The following is a 22,547-nucleotide window of genomic DNA, read 5'->3' as shown; positions in this document are numbered from 1 at the left end:
GAAAAATCAAACAAGTTAAGCCAATGTGCGCTGGTTTGGGCCGTTTCTGGGTACTGCTCCGATTTCTGTACAGCAATTAGGAAGCCGGTCACAGTGGGACCGCTCTGCGCAGAGTCCACAGCGGCAGCCAAGTCCAGGAGACGGGCGTGGGAACAGTTCTGGACACCGCGAACTCCGCTCCAGGACAGCACGAACGTTCTCACTCACTGGAGCTTCGCAGCACCGACTGGGGTCCACTGCTCAGAACCCCTCCAGGTGCCTCCGCGGTTGGCATAGGGCCAGCGACAAGCGCGGCCCAACGCAGAACTCGCGCCTGCGTATTCCATCTTTGCTCTTTTAAGCCTTTTACTTGGCGAACCCGCCGTCTCGCCAGATCGTCACTTCCGGTGGACGCTGTGCGTCATTGGTATCGTCACTTCCTGCCGATACCGGTGTGGACGGTAAAGATCGTGGCTGGGCCGGTGTTCCGGTTCTCTCCCTCCCCTACTTTCCTCCCTCCCTCCCTTTCCCTTCCTCGGCCACTGTTGTAGCCGGTGTTTGACTCCCTGACCCCTCCCTAACTCCTTCCTGACCTCGTTGCCACCGGATTGGCCTCCCTTTCTTGTTCCCTGGTGTCAGGGCGGGGGGCCTTGTGGAGCCGGAGGCGCTGCAGCTGAGGAGAAGAGGACTACGACCCTCCACTCACCAGCCGGATCGCCGAGTGCGCCGCCGCCATGGCAATGAGACAGACGCCGCTCACCTGCTCTGGCCACACGCGGCCGGTGGTTGATTTGGCCTTCAGTGGCATCACGCCTTATGGGTATTTTTTAATCAGTGCTTGCAAAGGTAAGCAAGGCCACTAGCAGACGCCTAGGGCTGGGCAGTAAGGGAGTGGGGCTGGCATTCCCCAGGGCCTAATGATTGGTGGGGATATTAACGTTTGAAGTGGGAGCCAACGCTGGTCTGATAGGGAAAAGAGTTGTGTTATGGAATCCACAGTTGTGGCCCAGGGGCCTTCTTTTTGACGCCTCTGACTAGTATTACCCGCCAACTAAGCCCCTCGTTTTTATTGCTGTTTCTGGGGAAGCTGGGCTGCACCTTTCTAGGCTCTCTGGACAAGAACCACTGTAAATACATTTCAAGGATTTAGGGAAAGGGAGAAATTAGGCCAGAACGAGCGATTCCTTACAAAGATGTTAGCTCTTTCTCTGAATAGTTTTTCGTGGTATTAGCCTCATTTTTTCAAATGGGAGATGAGACGTTAAGTTCATTTGTCCAAAATAAAAGACTCAGATCTAGATTGTTTTTACTCAGATCCGTATTCTCACTCAATCACGTTTCCCAAAGAGAATGACTGATTCAACTCTTTAAAGTTTATTTATTTTTAGATATTTTTTAGTGACCCCAATGAGTTGGAATGAACAACAACAAAAAAACAGGTTTTTCACTTGCTTTTCAATATAATAATTTGATGTTCAAATCTTAGATTTCAAATAGTCTGAATTTCTAAAATCACATTTCTTTTTAAACATTTTCTAGATGGTAAACCTATGTTACGCCAGGGAGACACAGGAGACTGGATTGGAACATTTTTGGGTCATAAAGGTGCTGTTTGGGGTGCAACGTTGAATAAGGATGCCACCAAAGCTGCTACAGCAGCTGCAGATTTCACAGCGTAAGTGTAACCAAAATGGCTAACTTTGTTCCCTGTGGATTGTGTCCTGAAAAAAATCAAAATCTTCAACCTCAGTTATTCATGTAATACTGACTCATTACCTACCACATAGAGTACTTGGTGTTAAATTTTACCAAGATTCTATCCTGTTTCTATGTATTTCTTTGTCTTCATTGGTTCTCAAAAGCTTCATAGGCTTAGATGACTTGCTCTTTATGTCTTTGAACCCAGTATTCTGCATAATTACTAAGCACCCCAGATGAGAAATGTTGATCTCCTTTACAAATATATCTCTATATGTCCTCCTTAGTAATATATATTAATGGTCCCAGATTTTTATTTCATTTGCTTCGTTAACTAGATTTAGACATACTATGTCCCAAATTTAACTACTTTTTTATTTTCTAAGGTTTTTTAAAGATAGAATTCTTAATTTTCCTTTCTTTCAGATTATCATCTATTTTTTTATTTTACCAGTTGAATATCTGCTGACTATAGTGTTTCTCCTTGTCTCTCATAACTTTTGTTCTAGTTTTATTTTTTACTTGCCGCCACTAGTCTCTTAACCTTCTATTCATCTTCCATATCCCTTGCCGTTGACTTCCTAAGAACAAACTTCACTTGTCTACCAGATGATCTTGTTTTCCCTTTGCCATTTTAGCAGTTTGTGACTTTGGGTGTATATTAGCATAACTTGGAGAGTTTTTAAAATATCAAATGCATGTGTCCCTGAAATTTTGATTCAGTTGATCTCAGGATGGAGTCACCATTTGGTTCTTTTTCCTTTCATAACTTCCTCTAGGTTATATGTATGTAGCCTTAGAACCATCAGCATAAGGGACAAATTTTAGTTGTTAGCACTTTATGTTTTGGTCTTATCCTAACACATGAGCATCATTTCCAGGCACTGCAACTGTAAACTCTGCAGTCTAGCTATACTAAATGTACTATTACTGTAATGCACTTTGTTATTACTTTTTGTTTTGCACATAATATTAAACTGACTTGCATGACCTTCCTTTCTTTTGGACACATGTCATATTTTTATAATTTGGTACCTTTAGTTGCTGCCTGTGTGCGTGGACACTTTAGTGTTTGCTAATAATGAAGGCAATATCAAAAGCAATTGACATACATAAACTTCATTAGGCATGAAAACCTGGAGAGTAAAAGTGATCTTGTGATCTTTCTTTTTTTTTTTTTTTTCCCTCTCTTTAAACAGAATTTCACACTAAGGAGTAATTGTGAATGAGTTTACTCCTTTGTTTTAAGCAAATTAAACATAATAAGTTTAGCATGAAAAACAAAGATTTTGGTAGATACGTGACTGTGTACTTGGTTAAAACTCAGGACATACAATTTTATCGTATGTAAATTTTAAAATAAAGTTTTAAAGTGGAGAGTGGGTGAGAAAGGTAGTAGCGCTACACAGCAGTAAATTGAAGATGATGAAGAAAGATCAGTAAGAAAAGTTTTTCTTTTAAATGCAATTCTGAACTTTTTTTCCACTCTCCAATGAATAAATTGCTATTATATCATTACATATAACAATTATAATGCTTTATGCTCTGCCCTCTAGAATATATAATCCTGGTAAAAGAAACTGCTTGGTTTTATAGAAGTACTTCCATGTCAATATTTTCATGTCAAAAGTTGCGTTTAATGTCAGTATGCAATCTAACTTATCATATGTCAAAATACTTTGTTGATTATGGGAGGTGAAAACAGGAAGTAAAAGTGATTCTCACACAAGAAAGATGACTTATAGAGGATTGGAAGGTTCAAATAAAAGTGTCCCTTTCAGCTTTTGTCCTCATACTATATCTAGAATATAGCATATAGTTTATACTATATAGTAGGTTATAGTAAACTTCAGGTACTATTATAGCACTTTTTTTTTTTTTTTTTTAAGTGTCATTTTAAGGTCAGAGACCATATTCAGTATCCCCGGTTTGTTCACTACTTTTTAATTGCCAAATAAGTAACTTGAAAAAGTTTTCTAAAGCAATCAAATGGTTTAGTGAATTATAGATCTTGATTTTACTTATAGAATATTTGTGTCTTTGATTGCTGTAGGTTTAGTTTTCTTCTTCAAAGTTTGTTTTTAACTGAGTTCAATAAGAACATCATTGGAATGAATTTTCTTGATTTTATAATGAATGTAGAAAGTTGGATTAATATACACAACAATTTCAGATCTGGTAAGCAGATTTAAAATTTTTCATAATGGTGATTAGGTCCCAGACTGATGGTGATAAACTAATAGAGAATAGAGTGATATCTTATATAAAATATAATTAGGTTATAGGAGTGGGCGCTGCATGCAGAAATTAGCATTAAAAGAGGTGAGCTTTTGGATTCTAGTTCTGCCAAGATATATTTTTGTTGACCTAATTTCTACTATTTGGCCCTAATTACATTAGCAGAATGTTTTGTTACCTGCTTCATGGTCTTATTCTGATTTTTTATGCAAAGCTTGTTAGGAAAGATGCCTGTCTTTTGATAAGATCCATGAAGACTTTTTATGCATTTGACCAAATTGTATTTGTCACCCCCTAGGAAAAGAAATAAAGGACAATAGATAAGAATTACTGCTCATGGAATAACTTGAAATGAACAGAGAAAGGGAGTGCAGAAAAATGTGGCACTTTAAATACTTGTCAGAATCTTGAAAAGCATCCAGATTTTATCTTGCAACCAGAAGAACAGTTATATTTGTTTAGGTCATTTACAGGGCATTGTTAACTAAAAAGAATTACACATTTGAAAGCATGCCTGTGAATAGTGTTATTTTTGTAACACTAAATGTACTTAACATTTCAGGTCTCAGTGTTTGTGTTTATAAGCAATATTAAGAGCACAAACACTGGTGGTAGGAAGGTGGGCTGAGTTGAATCCTGGCTCTATCATTTAATGTCTCTGACCTTAGGCCATTTAGCCTCTTTTTCTGAGTTTTATCATCTGTAAAAATTAAAATAATATGCTACTTACTTCTTAGATTGGTTGTGAATACTAAATAAGTTAATATGTTTCAAATATTTAGAACATTGCTTGACTTTCTATGTAAGTGTTACATATGTAAGGTAACAATGATAGTTACATATTATAAGGTAACAATGATATTATCACCCCCATAGACCAAAATCATACATGTTATTTTGAAACTTCATGGCTAAAGCCATAAAACCATTTGGCTTCATGAAAGTAACTTCAAGTAGATTTAAATATCAAATAGGAAGTTTTTTTTGTTGTTCTTTTTGTTGTTGTTGTTTGTTTTTTAAGCCTTTTTCTTCATTAAGACTTTGGGTGCTATGATAGAGTGGGGGAAAAAAATCTAACAAGCATTGACATAAATAGATATGTGCTAGCTATGCTGTGTATTTCCAGTTTGATCACAGAATTCTTTTTTTAAACTTTAGTTTTTATTTTGGTAAAATGTGACTAAGACTGATGAGGTTAGTGGAGAGACAGGGACATCTTTCTCCACTATATCCCCAAAGTCTAGCATCATGCCTATGACAAAGTAGGTGCTTAGAAAATGGTAATTCAGACTTACTCCTTCATTTTTTTTGTCTGTTCGGTGTGGGAGTATGTGTGTGCATTTGTGTTTAGTCTGCCCATTTAATGACTTGTGAGGCTTGTGTTGATAGAACTTGAACTTTATCTAGCTAAAGAGTAGCTCCCCAATCAGCTTACCCAATTTGTCCTAATTGATCTAAATCATTTTAAGAAAAACCTTTTGTCCCATTCTTATATTTTAAAAAATATATTTTTAGTTATACATGGGCACAATACCTTTATTTAATTTATTTTATTATTATTTTTTTGCATGTGTGGTGCTGAGGATTGAACCAGTGCCTCATGCATGCGATGCAAGTGCTGTACCACTGAGCTCCAATCCCAGCCCCTGTTCTTATATTTCTTAGAAAATTCATAAATTTTGTTGTATTTCTTATAGATAAATTATATTCAGGGTAGGTCTGTGGATCAGTTTCTGAAACACCATCCTCTTTTTTCATCTTTTCATTCATAAAAGCTAATTTCAGCCTTCCTTCATATGCTTACTCTTCTGTGTACTTCTACTTTTCCTCTCATCAAAATTGTCTTTGTAGAGTGCCAAAATAAAGAAGATATCTATGTTCTATCCCAAGGAGTGCTTAAAATAGATCTGGAGTTCTGTAATAGATCCAGAAATCTATACATAATTACTATAGTTTGTCCCCACCAAAATTCAGGTTGAAGCTATGGTGTTGAGATGGTTGGGACATATAAGGGGTAATTAGAAATGCGGGCACTACGTTCACAAGTGAGTTGATGTCTTCTTTCTCAAGAGACTTGATTAGTTTTCTGCAAGAATGGGGTGTTATAAAGCAAGCCTGGCACCTTCCTGCCGTCTCTTTTGTACATATGCTCCTTCAGTATGCATCCATTTTCCATTTCTGCTCTCTGCCATGGTATGAAACAGCATGAGGCTGTCACCAGAAGCCAAATACATGCTGGCATCCTGCTATTCAGAACTCTGAGCCTTTTTCTTTATAAATTACCCAGTGAATAAATTAGCTTTCTAACGCTGTAACAAATACCTGAAATAACTTATATGATACTGTATAATATATACTTAATCAACTTATACACAGAAAAGGTTTATTTTGGCTCACAGTTTTAGAGGTTTCCATCTATGATCTGTTGGCCCTATTGCTTTGGGCCTGTGATAACACAGCATGATTGGGAAGTGAAAGAGAGGAAGAGTCTAGGATCTCGGAGTCTACTTCCAGGGCATGCATCTAATGATCTAAAGACTTCCTACTGTGCTCTACCTGTTCAACATTTCTACCACTTCCCAGTAGCATCAAGCTGGGGACCAAATCTTTAACACATGGGCCTTTGGGACTATTCCAGATCCAAAGTATAGTACCCAGTCTATATTTGTTGTATGTTATACCACAGAAAATGAACTATGACAATAAGGCTCTGATCTTTTTTCTTTTCCCTTGTGCTGGGGATTGAACTCAGACTCTTGTAAATATATGCTCCCTCAGTGAGCTATACCCCCCCCCCCCCGTCACTTTTTCCTATAAAACTAGTAAAAAGATCTGACTTTTCTCTGAATGAGGACCTTGATAAATAAAAAATAGTGTTATCTCTTTAATGACTTGGTTAACATATTATGGTAATTAGGCACTATTTTCCCTCTAAAATATTTTAATTGTTTCAATAGAGCTTTAAACAAGTGAGTTAAGCACCCCCTCTTTTGAGACATGTATTGTAGATATGTTCATAGCTGTTGAAAAGATACTGTTTAATGATGGTTTGCTGTCTTGATTTGAGTTGAACAGCTTACTTCATTGATGTCAGTTTCTTTCCTGATGATTAAATAATACATTGGAAAGTATTTATATTAGTAATTTGCATGTGTGGTGCTGAGGATTGAACCAGTGCTTCATGCATGGGATGCAAGTGTTCTACCACTGAGCTGCAATCCCAGCCCCATTCTTACATTTCTTAGAAAATTCATAAATTTGTTTAGGTCATTTACAGGGCACACTGAACAGACAAAAGAAATAAAGAAGTGAAGGAGTAAGTCTGAGTTACCATTTACCAAACATTCCTTTTAGAACTTTTATTGTAATGGAAATATGTCAAGAGTTAGTATACAAGTGTTTAGAATGTGATCTGTCAGAATGGCATGCCTCTGTCAGGATTTCTAAATAGGAGGAAAAAGACTATTGATACATTGGCTTTCTTGTTTGGTCACTCCAGTTCACTTTCCTCACTAGTAAATCCATGTGATCTGTGGAATATCTTAAGATTAAGAATTAATTAAGAAGTTTTTAGAAGATGATTTAATGTATTTGAAATTAACATTTCAAAGGACATTGCTGAAAGTTCTATTGAGAACTCTATTTCTATCCTGAATAACTAGGATAGGAATGTCAGATGCATTGACATTTTCTTCACTTTTGATGCTTCTGTCATCCTAATCTGTGTGCATTGTTACCATAAATGTTTAATCAGTTCTGCTGTGATTAAGAATAAACATGTAAACAAAATTTTTAAAAGCCAAATTAAGCATAGTGATCAGTGGAAGCTGAGTTCTATGGAAGAAGGAAATGGTTAATTCTTGGAGGTGAGGAAATACAGACTTAAGAGAATAATGTAAACAAGAACATAGAAGCCTGAAAGAAAATGCTTGGCCTGTGTGAGGGATGATTTATCATCCAGTATGGCTAGATTCACAGAGATAATGCAAAATGAGGTTGGGAAAGTATGTTGGGGTCAGGGAGTTGAATTGGAATGGGATACTTGAGCAGGTTTCCCGTATAGAGAAATGAATACCTGGGCTTTTCGTACTAGTCCTACTCAGAGTTGACATTATTTCTCTCAGAATATATTTTTCAGCCATTCATATGATTCACGTGTACAGTACACAGTGTTTGATGTTTTATCATCAGTTTTCATATATCAGCTATTCTGTATTTCTTAGCTAATGTACATACTGTGAATATTTGTCTAGAATAGTGTTTTCCTTCTTTTTCCTCTGGTGCATTTCTGCGTGCTCTTTAAGACCACTAGCTCTGTTGCTTTGATTTTTCTGGGCTTTTCTGGCATAATGAGAAGTGCATTTTTTTTCAGTGTTTTTATAGGTATATATACTTGTTTTTTAATTGTATTTAATGTGTTATTTAAAATACATATTTTTCTCCTTAGCTAACACTGTACTAAAGCAGGAACTCTGTGGGATATTTTTCCCTCCCATTTATGCTCTAACACTGAGCTTAGAAAGCATAATTTGTTTGGTATATTTATAGTGTGTTTGTTAAGTAAACAAAAGTAAAGATATCCTTGCTTTTCATTGCCCACTTCCTAAAAATTAATGTCAATTATATTAAAACGAAAATCTCTGAAGCATTTTTAGCAGTTCTTTTCCCTGTATACATAGATTCCTGGTTTATTTTTCACTGACTTCTAATCTAAAATTAACTCCTTTTTTTAAAAAAATCCCTCTTCCTAGCTAGGCGCAGTAGCACACAGCTGTAATCCCAATAAAGCAATAGGATTGAGAGTTCAAAACTAGTCTCAGCAACTTAGTGAGGCACAAAGCAACTCAGCAAGACCCTGCCTCAAAGTATAAAAATGGGCTGGGGTTGTAGCTTAGTGATTAAGCCCTTTGGATTCAATCCCAGGTACCCCAAAACATAAATAAATAAAAAATTTCCTCTTCCTTTTTTCCCTTTAGTCTTTTTTGAGGAAACTCCTTAGAATAGTTTTATCAAGTATTGTTCAACCATGACCCTCCCTTGATATATACACACATTTGTAGCATATATCCTATATTTGGGGTGAGTAAGTTAGGGAAAATAAATATAATTTAGAGATTTAAATCCTCAGTTTAGCATTGTACGATAAAAGGGTATTACTTTGGGAACAGTTAATTGGATTGACATTTGAAAATTTAGGTCAACTTTGAGGAAGTTATGGGGAGAATATTTTCTCCACTATCTTGATTTTACATTTTATGTAAACTATATCAAGGTCTTTCATTCTTGTAAAATTTTAAAGAATATCTTGGGTTTTTTTGGTTGGTTGGTTGGTTTTGTTTTGTGTACACATGAGTAAAAAACTGAAGAACAAATTGGCATGGTGAAACTGAAAATTGTTTGAAATGTTTGGCAGACTTACTAAAAGTCTAGTATAAGTTAAAATAAAAGTAGAATGGGTTGATTAATAAATCTTATTTACTTTTCAAATCTTTTTTATTGTCAAAGAAAATTTAGGATTATAAGGCTTTTATAGAGAAATTTCCTTGAGACTTAAGCAGATATTTTCTCAAATGAAGTCTAACAATGAGGGATATTACAAAGGAGACTTTTGTAAGGCATTTATATAGTTTTTGATATATTTAATTTATTTGGTAATAATAAAAATACTTATCCTTCCAATATATTAATGTTTCATAATGTCTTTTTCCCCCAAACTTTTTTTTAGCAAAGTGTGGGATGCTGTCTCAGGAGATGAATTGATGACCCTGGCTCATAAACACATTGTCAAGACTGTGGATTTCACACAGGTATTGGGAAATGGAAATTTGGGTTGGGGACATATGTCAGTGGTACAGTGCTTACTTAGTATGAATAAGGCTCTGGGTTCAATACCCAGCAATGCAAAAAAGGAAAAGAAAAAAGGAAGGAAGATAACATTTATTTTAGATACTTAAATTGTTGTTATAGCACAGTGTGATGATGATTTTAGGTTTGATTGGTTTATATATTTGGCTTATGTTTTTGTGGACTATTTGGTATGTATTAATTTGTATTTGATTTGGTTATACATTAAGCTGTAGAAACTAGTTTTTTTCTTAAGTTAATCCTGTGAGGTTTTTAGATACCACTGTTCTCTTAGTCTTCCAACAAAAGCAATAAATATCTAAAAAGCTCAAGTAATGTTTCTTAGTATTCAATAGGGAGAGGATAAATTGTAATCATCAAAGAAATGCTATGGGAGGGAGGGAAACAGGATAAGAATTTATGTGGTATAGTGTAACACATTTGAACTGGGAAGCTTAAAGGGCTTGACATTTATGAGATGGGCATTGTTCCACAGCATCTTCTCAAGTAATTGGTTGTATATTGCATTTTTTTTGTGATGTCTGTAGCTATATTTGGATATTATTTGGTATTGAAGACGTTTCCAAGAGAAGTAACTATTGAAGTGGTTTATTATTAACATGTTACTTTTTTGTTTGTTTGTAGGATAGTAATTACTTGTTAACTGGGGGACAGGATAAACTGTTACGCATATATGACTTGAACAAACCTGAAGCAGGTAAGCATAATTTATGTCCAGTTTGTGGGGTTTTTTTTCTTTTTTTTTTAAATAACATTACTGACTTCTAGATGAGTACTCCAATTTGGAAAATATAGTCACAATTAAAAAAAAAAAAAACACAATTATCCAGTATTAATTATCCAGTATTAATCACTGTTAATATCTCTTAATTTTTTTTATATAACATCCCAACCCCTTCTAGATTACTGTTGGATAGCCTTGCAATTTAAAAATTTTATTACAGGCAGTTTTTTCATGATGTTAAGTATTTATCAAGGTGCAGAATATTACTACCTTTTGGTAATCTGTAGAAAGTAAAGATGGTGTAAATTCTCAGTTGTTGCATGTTAGTCTTTAGGTTTATGAACCATGTGAATATGTTAACTGTTCAAAAGAATCTTTTAAAATCCATAGTAACAGTTTTATTTTTTATGTCACTAGGTGTTCTCTGAGATGTTTTTAATGACTATGTTTTCAGCTGTGATACCTATAAGTGAATTAGCTAATTTCTTATTATGGCCTATTTGGGCTATTATGTTTTAAATTTTGAAAACAATATTACGTTAAATATTCTTATATTTGACAGTATTTTCCATAAGTAACTGAACAAAAATATAATTGTTAGAACAAAGAAGAGCAGACTTATTGGAAACCATTGGTAGATTTCAGCAAAATATATATAGTTAATCTGTTTTAGTGTGCACTGACACCTAAATTTATCTTTGGCAATTTAGTAGAAGGAAATGTTTCTGTTACAGTAGTATGGACTTGTTTTTATTTTTGTTTTGGTACTGGGTATTGAACTTGGGTATTCTACCCACAGATCTTTTATTTTTTATTCTGCAATAGTACCTTGCTAAATTGCTGAGGGTCTCTTTAAATTGCTAAGGCTGGCCTTAATTTTTGTAGTCCTCCTGCCTCAGCCTCTTGAATGGCTACAATTATAGGCATATGCCACCATGCCCAGTTTGACACAGACTTTAAAACATTATTCTGTCATTACCTTGGTGAATTCTCTCATTGTACAGAAATGTGTACATCTTTTCTAGTCCACATACTTTGTAGTACTTTAATGATTTCCTATGCACACAAAGCTATCAAAACATGATAAACAGACTTTTAGAAATTGATTGCTTATTAGTTGGCTGTGTGTGTGTGTGTGTGTGTATGTGTGTGTGATGCTGGTATTGAACCCATAGTTTGTATCTTTCAAACTTAATCAGGGGCTTTTTATTTATTTATTCATTTTTTTATGTGGTGCTGAGGATCAAACCCAGCGCCCCGTGCATGCCAGGTGAGCACGTTACTGCTTGAGCCACATCCCCAGCCCCTTTATTTATTTTTTTAATGAGATGAGCATCTGGCTTATGTTGCCCAGCCTGGGCTCTAACTTGGCAATCCTTCCTCCCCAGTCTCCCAGGTAGCTGGAATTACAGGCATGCACCAACCACAATGCTCAGCTTTAGCATGGTTATTATCCATAAGTCTATAAAATTTTTAAAAAGTAGAAAAGTTTAAAAGAGTAGTAAAAAAGTAATTTGAAAATTAAGCACTTATTTTCTTATGATACCTTCTCTTTGAAGAAGCATTTCTAAAGTGAGGAAACAAACTGCTTTTACAGATTTCTTATTCTCCATTTGCACCTAGGAGTTTTATTTATTTTATCATTGCATTGGAATTATACATTATTTATACATTGTTAAATATTCATACATTCTACATTCTTTTTGGTAGACTTACACTAAAACACAACAAAGTACATTGACCTCAGTCAATGAGTTTTGTTCAGTGAAACAAATTCAGGGCTTGGATGGACATTTTTCATCCTCTCTTACTGCTTTTTGGAAGTTGCTATACTATACCAGAAATAGAAATGATAGCAATTTGTAGAGTTTTTATCATATGCCAGATGCCATATCAAGCACTTTAGATGCATATTCTTATCTGATTCTCAAAAACTGAGATATTCTATCTATTGTTATCTTATTTTACAGGTAAAGAAATGTACTTTTCAGAAAAGTTAAGTAATGTGCTCAAAGTCCAAGTAGTGTTGAATGGCATTGTTGTTTCCATTTGTTTTTGCCCAGAGATGATAATGAAGGTTTTTTATTTGTTTGTTAGCTTGCTTGCTTGTTTGTTTTAATCTGTGGAAGGGAAAGTCTTCTACTGAGCCAGGTTCCCTTTTTTTTTTGAATGCTTTCCTGAATTACTTGTCTAATTTTTTTCAGTTTGCTTCTAATTTCTGCTTCCTAACAACAGTGATTTGAATAAGAGTCCCAAAGTTAATGATAGCACTAGTCTTAGATCAGACTACCTGTTTCCTGGGTCCATGTTATTAAATTATGCCTCATTAGTAATTCTTACTACCTATTTTAGCATTGTGGTATAATAATGCTTTTGAATATTATTAGTTGTATAGAAAATGAGCTTGAGGAAATGAGTAGTACATACACTCAGTTATGTATAGCAAAGATTATCATTTTGGGGTTCCTTGTCTTACAGTTAAATAGGGTTTTTTTCCAGAACAGAAAAGCTAGTGTGTTCTGGTAAACATCAAGTTTTAATTTTTCTGGGCTTTAAAAAGTTGCAGTTCAATTTCAAATGTTTTGGTTTTCTCATTACATTTTTTTAATTGTTCCTATAGTGTTCAGTTTAAAAAGTAAAATATTAAATAATTTTAAATTGTTTCATCTTAAGAACCTAAGGAAATCAGTGGTCACACTTCTGGTATTAAAAAGGCTCTTTGGTGCAGTGAGGATAAACAGATTCTTTCAGCCGATGATAAAACCGTTCGGTAAGTAATTTTCTTTAATAATTTAAAGTTTGAAAAATTATTCTACCTTAAAACTTGTATTTTAAATACTTTTTTTTGTGACTAGCATGTAGGAAAAATTGTCTGAACATTAAATTTAAATTCCACATAGGTCACATTTATTTGGAGCTATCCATTTACTATTAGATACATAGAGTTCAGAAGAAATAATTTAAATTATTAATTAAATATTTAATTAAAATTACTGACACTTATATAAGGAGATGTTCTTAACATAGGTCTATGGACAGGCTGCTTAAAGGGAGTTCATGAAACCCCTAAAATTCTGTTCAAAGTTTTATGTTAACGCTTGATATATTCTTCTGTGAAAAGATATATAACTGTCATCAGATTGACAAAAAAACAATTCTAATAAGCAATTTAAAACAATGCTGAAATTGATTAGGTTAGGACATAGATGTCTTAGTGGCATAGTGTTCCTGAGTTATTTGGAAGGTGTATTTAGGTATTTTAATTATTTCATCAACAAGCTACTAAAGACTTTGACATTTTATAGGAACTCAAAATTTCTCTAATCTGAAGTTTATTGTTTGGAATGAAAGTTGTTTTTATTATAATTATGATTGTCATTAGTTTATCTGCAGATGTAATTAGAATTTAAGCTTTTTTCCCCCCTTGTGAATAAATGTTGCCATATTTTCCCTTTTTTTGCAGCCTCTGGGATCATGCTACAATGACAGAAGTGAAATCTCTAAATTTTAATATGTCTGTTAGCAGTATGGAATATATTCCTGAGGGAGAGATCCTGGTTATTACTTATGGACGTTCTATTGCTTTTCATAGTGCAGTAAGGTATGTCCAAGGAATCTCTTAATTTTGTTTTTTGAGTAACAGAGGACAATTAGCTTACTTAAAAATTGTAAAGCACCTGTGGAAGATATTTAATTCTTTTAAAGTGAATATGAGTGGTGCACACGTTTATGCCCAAGCCTGAGGCAGGAGTATGACAAATTGGAGGCCTTTCTAATCAGCAAGTCCTTGTCTGAACATTAAATTTAAATTCCACATAGGTCTCAAGATTAAATTGGAGGCCTGGGATATAGCTTAGAGATAGAAAGCTCCTGGGTTAGATTCCCAGTACCACACAGACACAAAAAAAAGGGTAAATTATTACTTATACTATATGATATGAAAAGAAATGTTTCTTCCATTAATAATGCATTTTATAAGAATTTGACATACCTTAATCAAAGAAATTAAGCAAAGTCATGGTATTTAGGACATTTATTGGTAAATTCAGCACTTTTTTATATTACACTTAATGTTCTAAGACCATTGGGATCTCAAGCCTCTTTTTTATTTGTCATTTCAAAGAGAGCCAGGTGTGGTGATGCACACGTGTAATCCCTGCAATGGGAGGACCACAAGTTCAAACCAGCCTAAGCAACGTAGCTGGGCTAGGGATATAGTTCAGTTGGTAGATTGCTTGCCTAGCATGCACAAGGCCCTGGGTTCAAACCCCAGCACCACCAAAACAACAAAGCAACTTACCAAGGCCCTAAGCAACTTTAGTGAGACCCTGTCTCAAAATAAAAAGGTGCTGGGGATGCAGCTCAGTGGTTAAGTATCCCTGGGTTCAATCCCAAGTACCAAAATTTTTTGTTTTCTTTTGTTTTAGAGAAATGGTAATGTTTTTTCCCTATTTCTAAATATGTGCACACCTAATGATTCTTTTAAACAGAATCATTTGTGACTAGAATATATTAGAGTAAATGCTATTATAGGATTTGGAAAATATAACAATTGAAAAACATGTATCCACAGTCTTATAACCATAAATTCCAGAATGGTTATTGTTTTTTCTGCCAGTCTTTTTCTTTTCTTTTTTTTTTTTTTAATTTCCTGTTAAACACATGCATATATTTGTGTGCTTTTTGTTTAATTACTAGGACCATAGTGAATATTATTATGATGTTTTATTTTTGAAAAATATTCTTAGTCATCAGAATGTCCTTGAAAACATTTTCATTAGCTGTATTGCATTATAAGTTGTACTAAATTATGTATCAGTTCTGTTTTAGCACTTCATTTGTGTGTTATGGTATATATCTGTTTCCTTATGATAGAATCCTGTGAGTAGAATTAGTTTATTCAAAGGATAGAATGAGTTTAAAGTTCTTATTTATCGGGCTGGGGATGTGGCTCAAGCGGTAGCGTGCTCGCCTGGCATGCGTGCAGCCCGGGTTTGATCCTCAGCACCACTTATAAACAAAGATGTTGTGTCTGCCGAAAACTAAATAAATAAATAAATATTAAAATTCTCTCTTAAAAAAAGAAAAAGCATGTAATCATTTTTTTAAAAAAGTTCTTATTTATTCATGGTGCTTGATTGATTTCCATTCCACATTGCACTCTGACTACAGTGCTACCTTTTTGTCTAAAAAGCTACTTTCAGGGCTGGGGTTGTGGCCCAGCGGTAGACCGCTCGCCTAGCACTTGCCTAGCACATGCAAAGTGCTGGGTTCGAGCCTCAGCACCACATAAAAATAAATAAATAAATAAATAAATAAAGGTACTGTGTCCAACTACAACTAAAAAAAGAAAAGAAAACTAAAAAATAACTAAGTAAAAAATAAAAAGTTACTTTCATAGCTAATTACTTAATGAGAAAAAGAGAAGCCAGTAAAATTGGAAATTTTAATAATGTAAAGGAGGAGTTCATATATATATACACACACAGTAAAATTATAATCAAGGATACTTTTGTCTACAATCATTAAATTGTAAGCTACATTACCGCTCCTTTGGCAACATACAACACTGTTGTAGACTGTTAACATCAAATCCCATTTTGCGGCAGTGATGCGAACATTTCAGCCAGCAGGTTGCTATTCAGTGATACTGCATAAATCATGACTAACTTTAATTTTCATGCTTTCTACTATGTGTTCTTGGGAATAGGAGAGTGACCTTTAGGAGATCGAAGGTTATGTTCTGTATTTAAGGCATTTCATGATTTCAGGGTTAAACTTGAAAAGGAGCCAATGTCTAATTAATTTTCAGTGATACTATCATACATTGATTTTTTTAAACTATATAATTATAGTCTCAAATCTAGTTATTCTTTTATTGTCTGGTAATAAAAACAGCTGTTTATAGCTGGTTTATATGTTATGGTCTTTCTTGTTATAGAAGCTTAAACCCTCAACAATTGAGAATAACCTACAGTCCTTTATATTAAAGTAATTAAATGCCTACTGTCAAGCCTTTTTTCTGTCTACTGAGATAATACCTGCTTTTTGTAGAAAAATCTGAAAGTACTGAAAGAGAAACATTTTAAGGAGAAATTCTGGGGACTAAAAGTATAGCTCAGGGATAGAGTGCTTGCCTACCGTGTTCGAAACCATGGGTTCAATCCCTAGAACCACAAGAAAAAAAAATTTTTTTAAATTTAAAATTCTCAGAATATTATCCATACAATTTTGATTAGCCAACACAGTGATTTCCAGAAACTTTATTGCTAAAAATGTAGATATCTCTTCATTGAAGGGTCTTCATATTCCTGAGATGAACTCCGCTTGGACATAGCATCCATCTAAACTTTTCTTTGTTTGTGTAATGTGGAGATATGAAGATTTGTTTTGGGTTTTTTTTATATTATAATTCGTGTTTGACCAAATGGATATTTGTCCTGTGGGTTTCAGAATTTGAGAGCAGTTTAAATGTAACTTATTTCCTTGTATTATTTATACAATATTAAAACTTTGTAAACTACCTTTTTTTTTTTTTTTCCAGTTTGGATCCAATTAAATCCTTTGAAGCTCCTGCAACTATCAATTCTGCATCTCTTCATCCTGAGAAAGAATTCCTTGTTGCAGGAGGTGAAGATTTTAAACTTTATAAGTATGATTATAATAGTGGAGAAGAATTAGGTAAGTTGTCCTTTTCTCCTCCCTTAATATAATGTTGTTACCTTTACCAGATATTGAGTTCCACTAATTAACTCTCATTTATGTATATAACATGTTGAAAGTAAATTTTTCAGCTAACTAAAGCTTTGTGCTTATAAGTGCAAATTTTCAGTTGTTTTATCCATTTTTGGATAGAAATTGTTATAGGCCTGTGAACAAAATATGCTGAACTCAATTTTATCTTTTCCCTTTTAACTTATATTCATCCTTATGCTGATGTTTGGTACTATTGTGTAGTAGTTTTCAGACTTCATTGGGGGTGACAACTTTATGTCAGTCATATTAAGCAGACATAAGGAGATTTATTCTTTCTGAGATGTAGTGCATGTGTGTAGCTCCATTTATCTGACCTCCTTTTCTTTCTGCCAACTTAATTAATTGTAGAGATTCTGTAGAGGGTAATGTGGGCAGAATCACTATGGCTTATTATAAAGGTACCTCAGGAATCTGACTTGGAGAGTTATTCTGTTCATTTTTATTCTTTTTTGGGGTCTTGAGTTTTGCTGCTTTTCATGCCAATAGTTTTTAATAAGGGAAACAAGTAGGGTTAATTTGAAGATGTGTACAGTCTAACTTTATACTTAACTGATGAACCAGATAGTTCAAAAAAGGTACAAGTGATAAATATTGAGTCTTCCCAAATAGTTTTTGCTTTTAGTTCAAAAAATCTCTCTACACACACACACATACACACACACGTATATATGTATGTATGTATGTACGTAGTCTGTAAGTTGTCTTTTTTATTGTTGTTCCTGTTTTTGTCCTGCTTTACCACCTAAAGACCTAAGAAAGAACAAAAGACAACTTCACGTTTTGTTTCTTGGGAAAACTGATGGATTTAGGTTGTATATATTTTTATATGTTTTGATCACATGTTACATTCTTTGTAGATGAGAGAACTCAGGCTGGAGATGAAGCCCAGTGGTTGAATATGTGCTTAGTATTAGTGAGGAGACTATGGGTTTAATCCCTACTGCATGCATGTGCATGTGCGTGCACACACACATATATGTATAGAGTGAGAGAGAAAAAGCTGAACTGAAATATCTTCTGAGATCCGAGGCCACTATTAATGAATTTTAGACCTTGGACCCGGCCATTCTCATTCCACAATTTCATGTTCTTTCTACTCCCATAATTATTATTTTTTTTCCAGTAGTAGGGATTGAACCAGTGCCTTGCACATACCAGGTAACTGCTATATCACTAAGCTATGCCCCCAGCTCCTCTACTCTTAATTTTTTTTTATTCTCTTGTTGGACAAAGATAGAAGGAAAAAACAGGAATATTGGTTATTATATTTTATAGATTAAAATATTTAAGGATCAGTATTGATTGTGTATCTGAATGTTTCCTGTGGTGATATCATTAGTGGATTCTGCATAGAGCCTGGTAGGAAATTAAGAGGCAAAATGTGTAAAAGAGCTCCATCTGGTGGCTCTCCACAATCATGAATTAGTTCCATAGTAATAGGCAGAGTTTAGGTTATGGAAATTGGGATTACACTGATAGACTTTAGATCTACTTTCTGTAGAATTTATGGGTTTTTTTTTAATCAATCCTTCTGCCATCCTTAATACGACAAAAAATATTCATTTTCTTTTTTGAAAGACAACATAAAACTGGTATATGTTAGATATCTCTTAAGAAGAGATGGTATGATATAGCACTTTATGATGAGAATTACTTTATTTTCAATTATGTACAGTTCTTTGTATTTGCCCTTATGAATTTTTGCATATCTCCAGTAATAGAGAATCATCTTTAGTATATCAGTACTTAACCTAATAATTATTAAATTGTCTTAATAATCCTTATCTTCTTTTTCAGAATCCTACAAAGGACACTTTGGTCCCATTCACTGTGTGAGATTTAGTCCTGATGGAGAACTCTATGCCAGTGGTTCTGAAGATGGAACATTGAGACTATGGCAAACTGTGGTAGGAAAAACCTATGGCCTTTGGAAATGTGTGCTTCCTGGTAAGAATTTTTAGTCAGCGCTTTCAAATTAAAATGCATGGTTTTGTGTCATTTATTAATTCTGTTTCAGTGTTTCTGTCTCAGTAGATTTTAAATTATCCAGTATAGTTTAAGCCAAAAGAAGCCATGGTTATAATTGGCCACTGTGTTCTTCTGTTAAAGATTTTTTTGTTGTAAAATATATTTTACTCCTAAATTTTTAGCTCACTTGGTAAGTGGAATGAACTTAATTCAAAATTTGTTAGAAGGCAATATAAAGAATTTATAAGTAAATGTATCTAATCGCTAGATAATATTACTTAATCTTTACCCATAAGGTAGACATGGTTTTAATTAAAAACAAAAAAACTAGTTATTGATCCCATTATACTGATAATATGTACCTAAATGTAATTTTTAAAGAAAGACATTATTTTAGAATCAGTTACTAAAATAAGAATTCTTTTTTATTAAACATTGCTTAAAATAGGTTTATCTTGCTGTTCTTGAATATTAAATTGTAGAAATTATTTGTGTTATCCTAATTCTCAAAAACATTTGCTCTTTTGTAGAAGAAGATAGTGGTGAGCTGGCAAAGCCAAAAATCAGTTTTCCAGAGACAACTGAAGAGGAATTAGGTAAGAACAAATTAATTGACTTATTTTTATAAGAGTCCTGGCGTATTTGAAACTGAAGTACTATAGGTGAGTTTTGCTCACTGACAAAAGAATTTTAAAATGAACATATTTAATATGAACATATTTAATAATTGGAAGCTTAAATTTTTATAAACTAAATATTTAAATACCTACTGCATAATAGTGGGCACTGAGATACAATGTGGACATGACCAATGTGGTTAGTCTTATAGAATGTAAGAATCTGACTTAGATGTTTTAGCAAATTAGTTAAACAAATTGTTAAAATTATAAGAAGAGTCATAACACTCAGAAACAAAAAGAAGCACAGCATATGAGGAACTAGAAGAACTTCAGTATGTGTCCCAGTTAAAACCCAAGGCAAAAGAGACTGGACAGGTTAGGACCTCATTTGCTTTTTTAGAACTTGGAGAGTTTTAGATGAAGGTAATGAGAAACCTTTGAATTTCAAGCAGAGGAATACTAAATTTAGATTTTAAGTTTCTAAAGATTGCCTTGACTGTAGTATGGAAAGAAAATTGAATTAGGGAAAAGAGTGAACCAATTAAGTGGATGAGCAGTTATGTGGTTTTGAATGAGAGAATGTCAATAAGAACAGAAAAGGTTACATGGAATAGTCTTTTGTGGTAGAATTGATAAGTCATAATTTTATTAAGTTGGAAGGTGGAGGTGTATTAAGTCAAATTTCAGATTGTTGGCATGTGAAGCTGGGTATTATGATTTGGGGGCAGTTGGGAAGGGATTTGCCATTTACTCAGTTTTCTTTAAATTTAATTTTTTCCTGTTAAGCATCTTTTTGCTGAAAACTTAATGTTTCGTAGTTAGTGTTCTTATATTAATAACATTAAGTATTAGGATTTGAATCACTAAAGGAGAGAACCAGTTCTTTGAAATATATGACTTTAATTTAGTGTTTATTGGATAGCTGGAGTTTTAATGGAAATTCAGCTTGGAAGGAGAAAAATTTTGGTTAAAGCATGGTGTAAAAGAGTTAATGGATAATACATGAACTCTTTCTTGATTGCTGTTTCAGTGGCCAGAGTCCAGTTATTAATGGCACGTGCAGTTGCTCTTTCCCCCAACAAACATACACACACACACTATTGCATGTTTAAATTTTTTTCTTCATTCATTACACAGAAATATAGATTTGCTTCTTTTTTTTTTTTTATTAAATTAACTAATGTGACATTGTTTTTATTTGTAGAGGAAATTGCTTCAGAGAATTCAGATTCCATCTATTCTTCAACTCCTGAAGTTAAGGCCTGAGCATCAAGTATATGCCACAGATAGTATATAATTTATGGACTAAGTGACCAAGCAGAGAAAAGCATCAGCCTTCCAGAGTTACTCTCTGCTTACAGCAAACACAGCAGTAAATAATGGGGAATACGAATTAGCTCCAGTGCTGGAACAACTTACTTGGTGTTACCTGTGAGTGAAAACTTGGAGTATCAGATGAAGGCAGGTGGTGTTATGCTCTTGTAGCATGACAGCCTGTTGTCTTTTTAATGAATATGTGCAAGCCAACATCCAATTTCTCTTATTATAATTAAATTTCTTGTAGCTGTTTATGTTATTATGGAAAAGAAAAATATATTGGCCTATTTTTCTGACTTTTTCCCTTAAAGCAGGATGCCTTTTTTTTTTTTTTGCTTTAGTTGTAAAGAAGAGGGAAAACATGATAAAGTAACTGGTTTGATTTCTCTTTCATTGTACACTGCTTCTGAACATCTAATTATTTTTAGTTGTCTAAATAAAATGCCTCTAAAACAAGACAGTGTTTTCTTTCTTTGGAAAAAAAAACTAATAAAATTGAATTTTGTAAATGAAAATGAGAAGTTTTTCTACATCATGCCCATAGTAAAAGACAATTATAGAATCTATAGTATTAGTTTCTGAAATACGTTTGCTTATACAAAATTTTAGAAATTTTCATGTCTTTTGTTTGAGTTGAATTACTCTCCCCACCTTCCTGAGTGGATAGAAATGTTTGACCTGCCATTATAAATGATAACTTACTTAAATGATGCATGCTAGTTATAAGAAAAATAGAAAAGCAATTACAGATAGAAAAATCACTTAAAATCCCACCTCTTCCCCCCCAAAATTAATTAAAGAGTAACCATCATTGCACAGCACTGCATTGCTATGTGTATGTATAAATAGATATAAATGACTTCATGAAAGCAGAGTAAGTATAATGTTTAAGATGTTCCATTTTATTTTACCTCATGAAATTTGGGTAGCATTCAAGAAATATTTTTACTAAATTTCTAATAAATTGGATCAACTGAGTTTAGATTTTATTTTATAAAATGTGGAGGAGGATATTAAACTAGTAATTTAGAAATGTTTCAGACTAATATGTGCCAGTTTGCATTTTCTTTCCTAATTCAAAGGTCTTTTGAATGACCTTTGATGACTTTTCTTAGAAGAAATAAAAGCCAACCAAAGAATAGGTTAATTTTTGAGGACTTGTGATAACCAGAAGAAAGAAAGCACTGTAGTCCATGATAATCTTTGAGAGCCAAGAGAATTATGTTATGGGCAGAACTGATGATCCACATAAGGTCTCACAGGGTGGTAGTGTTTTTGTGTCAGCTCATTACATGCCTGATTCTGCTTTGTAGCAGCATTGTCAGTGTATCAAAGAGTTAGACTAATCAAAGTCCTTACCCTAAATAAAGTCGAGATTTATG

General features: G+C 33.8%; 1 protein-coding gene across 1 annotated transcript; it reads left to right on the top strand.

Annotated features, from left to right (window-relative positions):
* The first annotated feature begins 404 nt into the window (after positions 1–404).
* Strap (serine/threonine kinase receptor associated protein) lies at positions 405–21,621 on the top strand. Its single transcript, XM_027955964.2, has 10 exons — positions 405–825; positions 1,519–1,654; positions 9,641–9,722; positions 10,405–10,477; positions 13,178–13,274; positions 13,968–14,105; positions 17,049–17,185; positions 19,058–19,207; positions 19,759–19,824; positions 21,053–21,621. The coding sequence occupies exons 1-10, from the start codon at positions 714–716 to the stop codon at positions 21,112–21,114; spliced, it is 1,053 nt and encodes a 350-aa protein (XP_027811765.1). The 5' UTR covers positions 405–713; the 3' UTR covers positions 21,115–21,621.
* Positions 21,622–22,547: the final 926 nt, after the last annotated feature.

Source organism: Marmota flaviventris, chromosome 3, assembly GCF_047511675.1.
Source record: "Marmota flaviventris isolate mMarFla1 chromosome 3, mMarFla1.hap1, whole genome shotgun sequence".
Taxonomy (NCBI): Eukaryota; Metazoa; Chordata; class Mammalia; order Rodentia; family Sciuridae; genus Marmota; species Marmota flaviventris.
This window is presented reverse-complemented; position numbering and strand designations above follow the sequence as displayed.

Excerpts from the sequence above, each read along its gene's own strand:
- Strap (XM_027955964.2), top strand. The coding sequence starts at position 714 with ATGGCAATGAGACAGACGCCGCTCACCTGCTCTGGCCACACGCGGCCG. Across the intron at positions 1,655-9,640 it reads GCAGCTGCAGATTTCACAGC|CAAAGTGTGGGATGCTGTCT; the intron begins GTAAGTGTAACC and ends ACTTTTTTTTAG. Across the intron at positions 13,275-13,967 it reads GCCGATGATAAAACCGTTCG|CCTCTGGGATCATGCTACAA; the intron begins GTAAGTAATTTT and ends CTTTTTTTGCAG.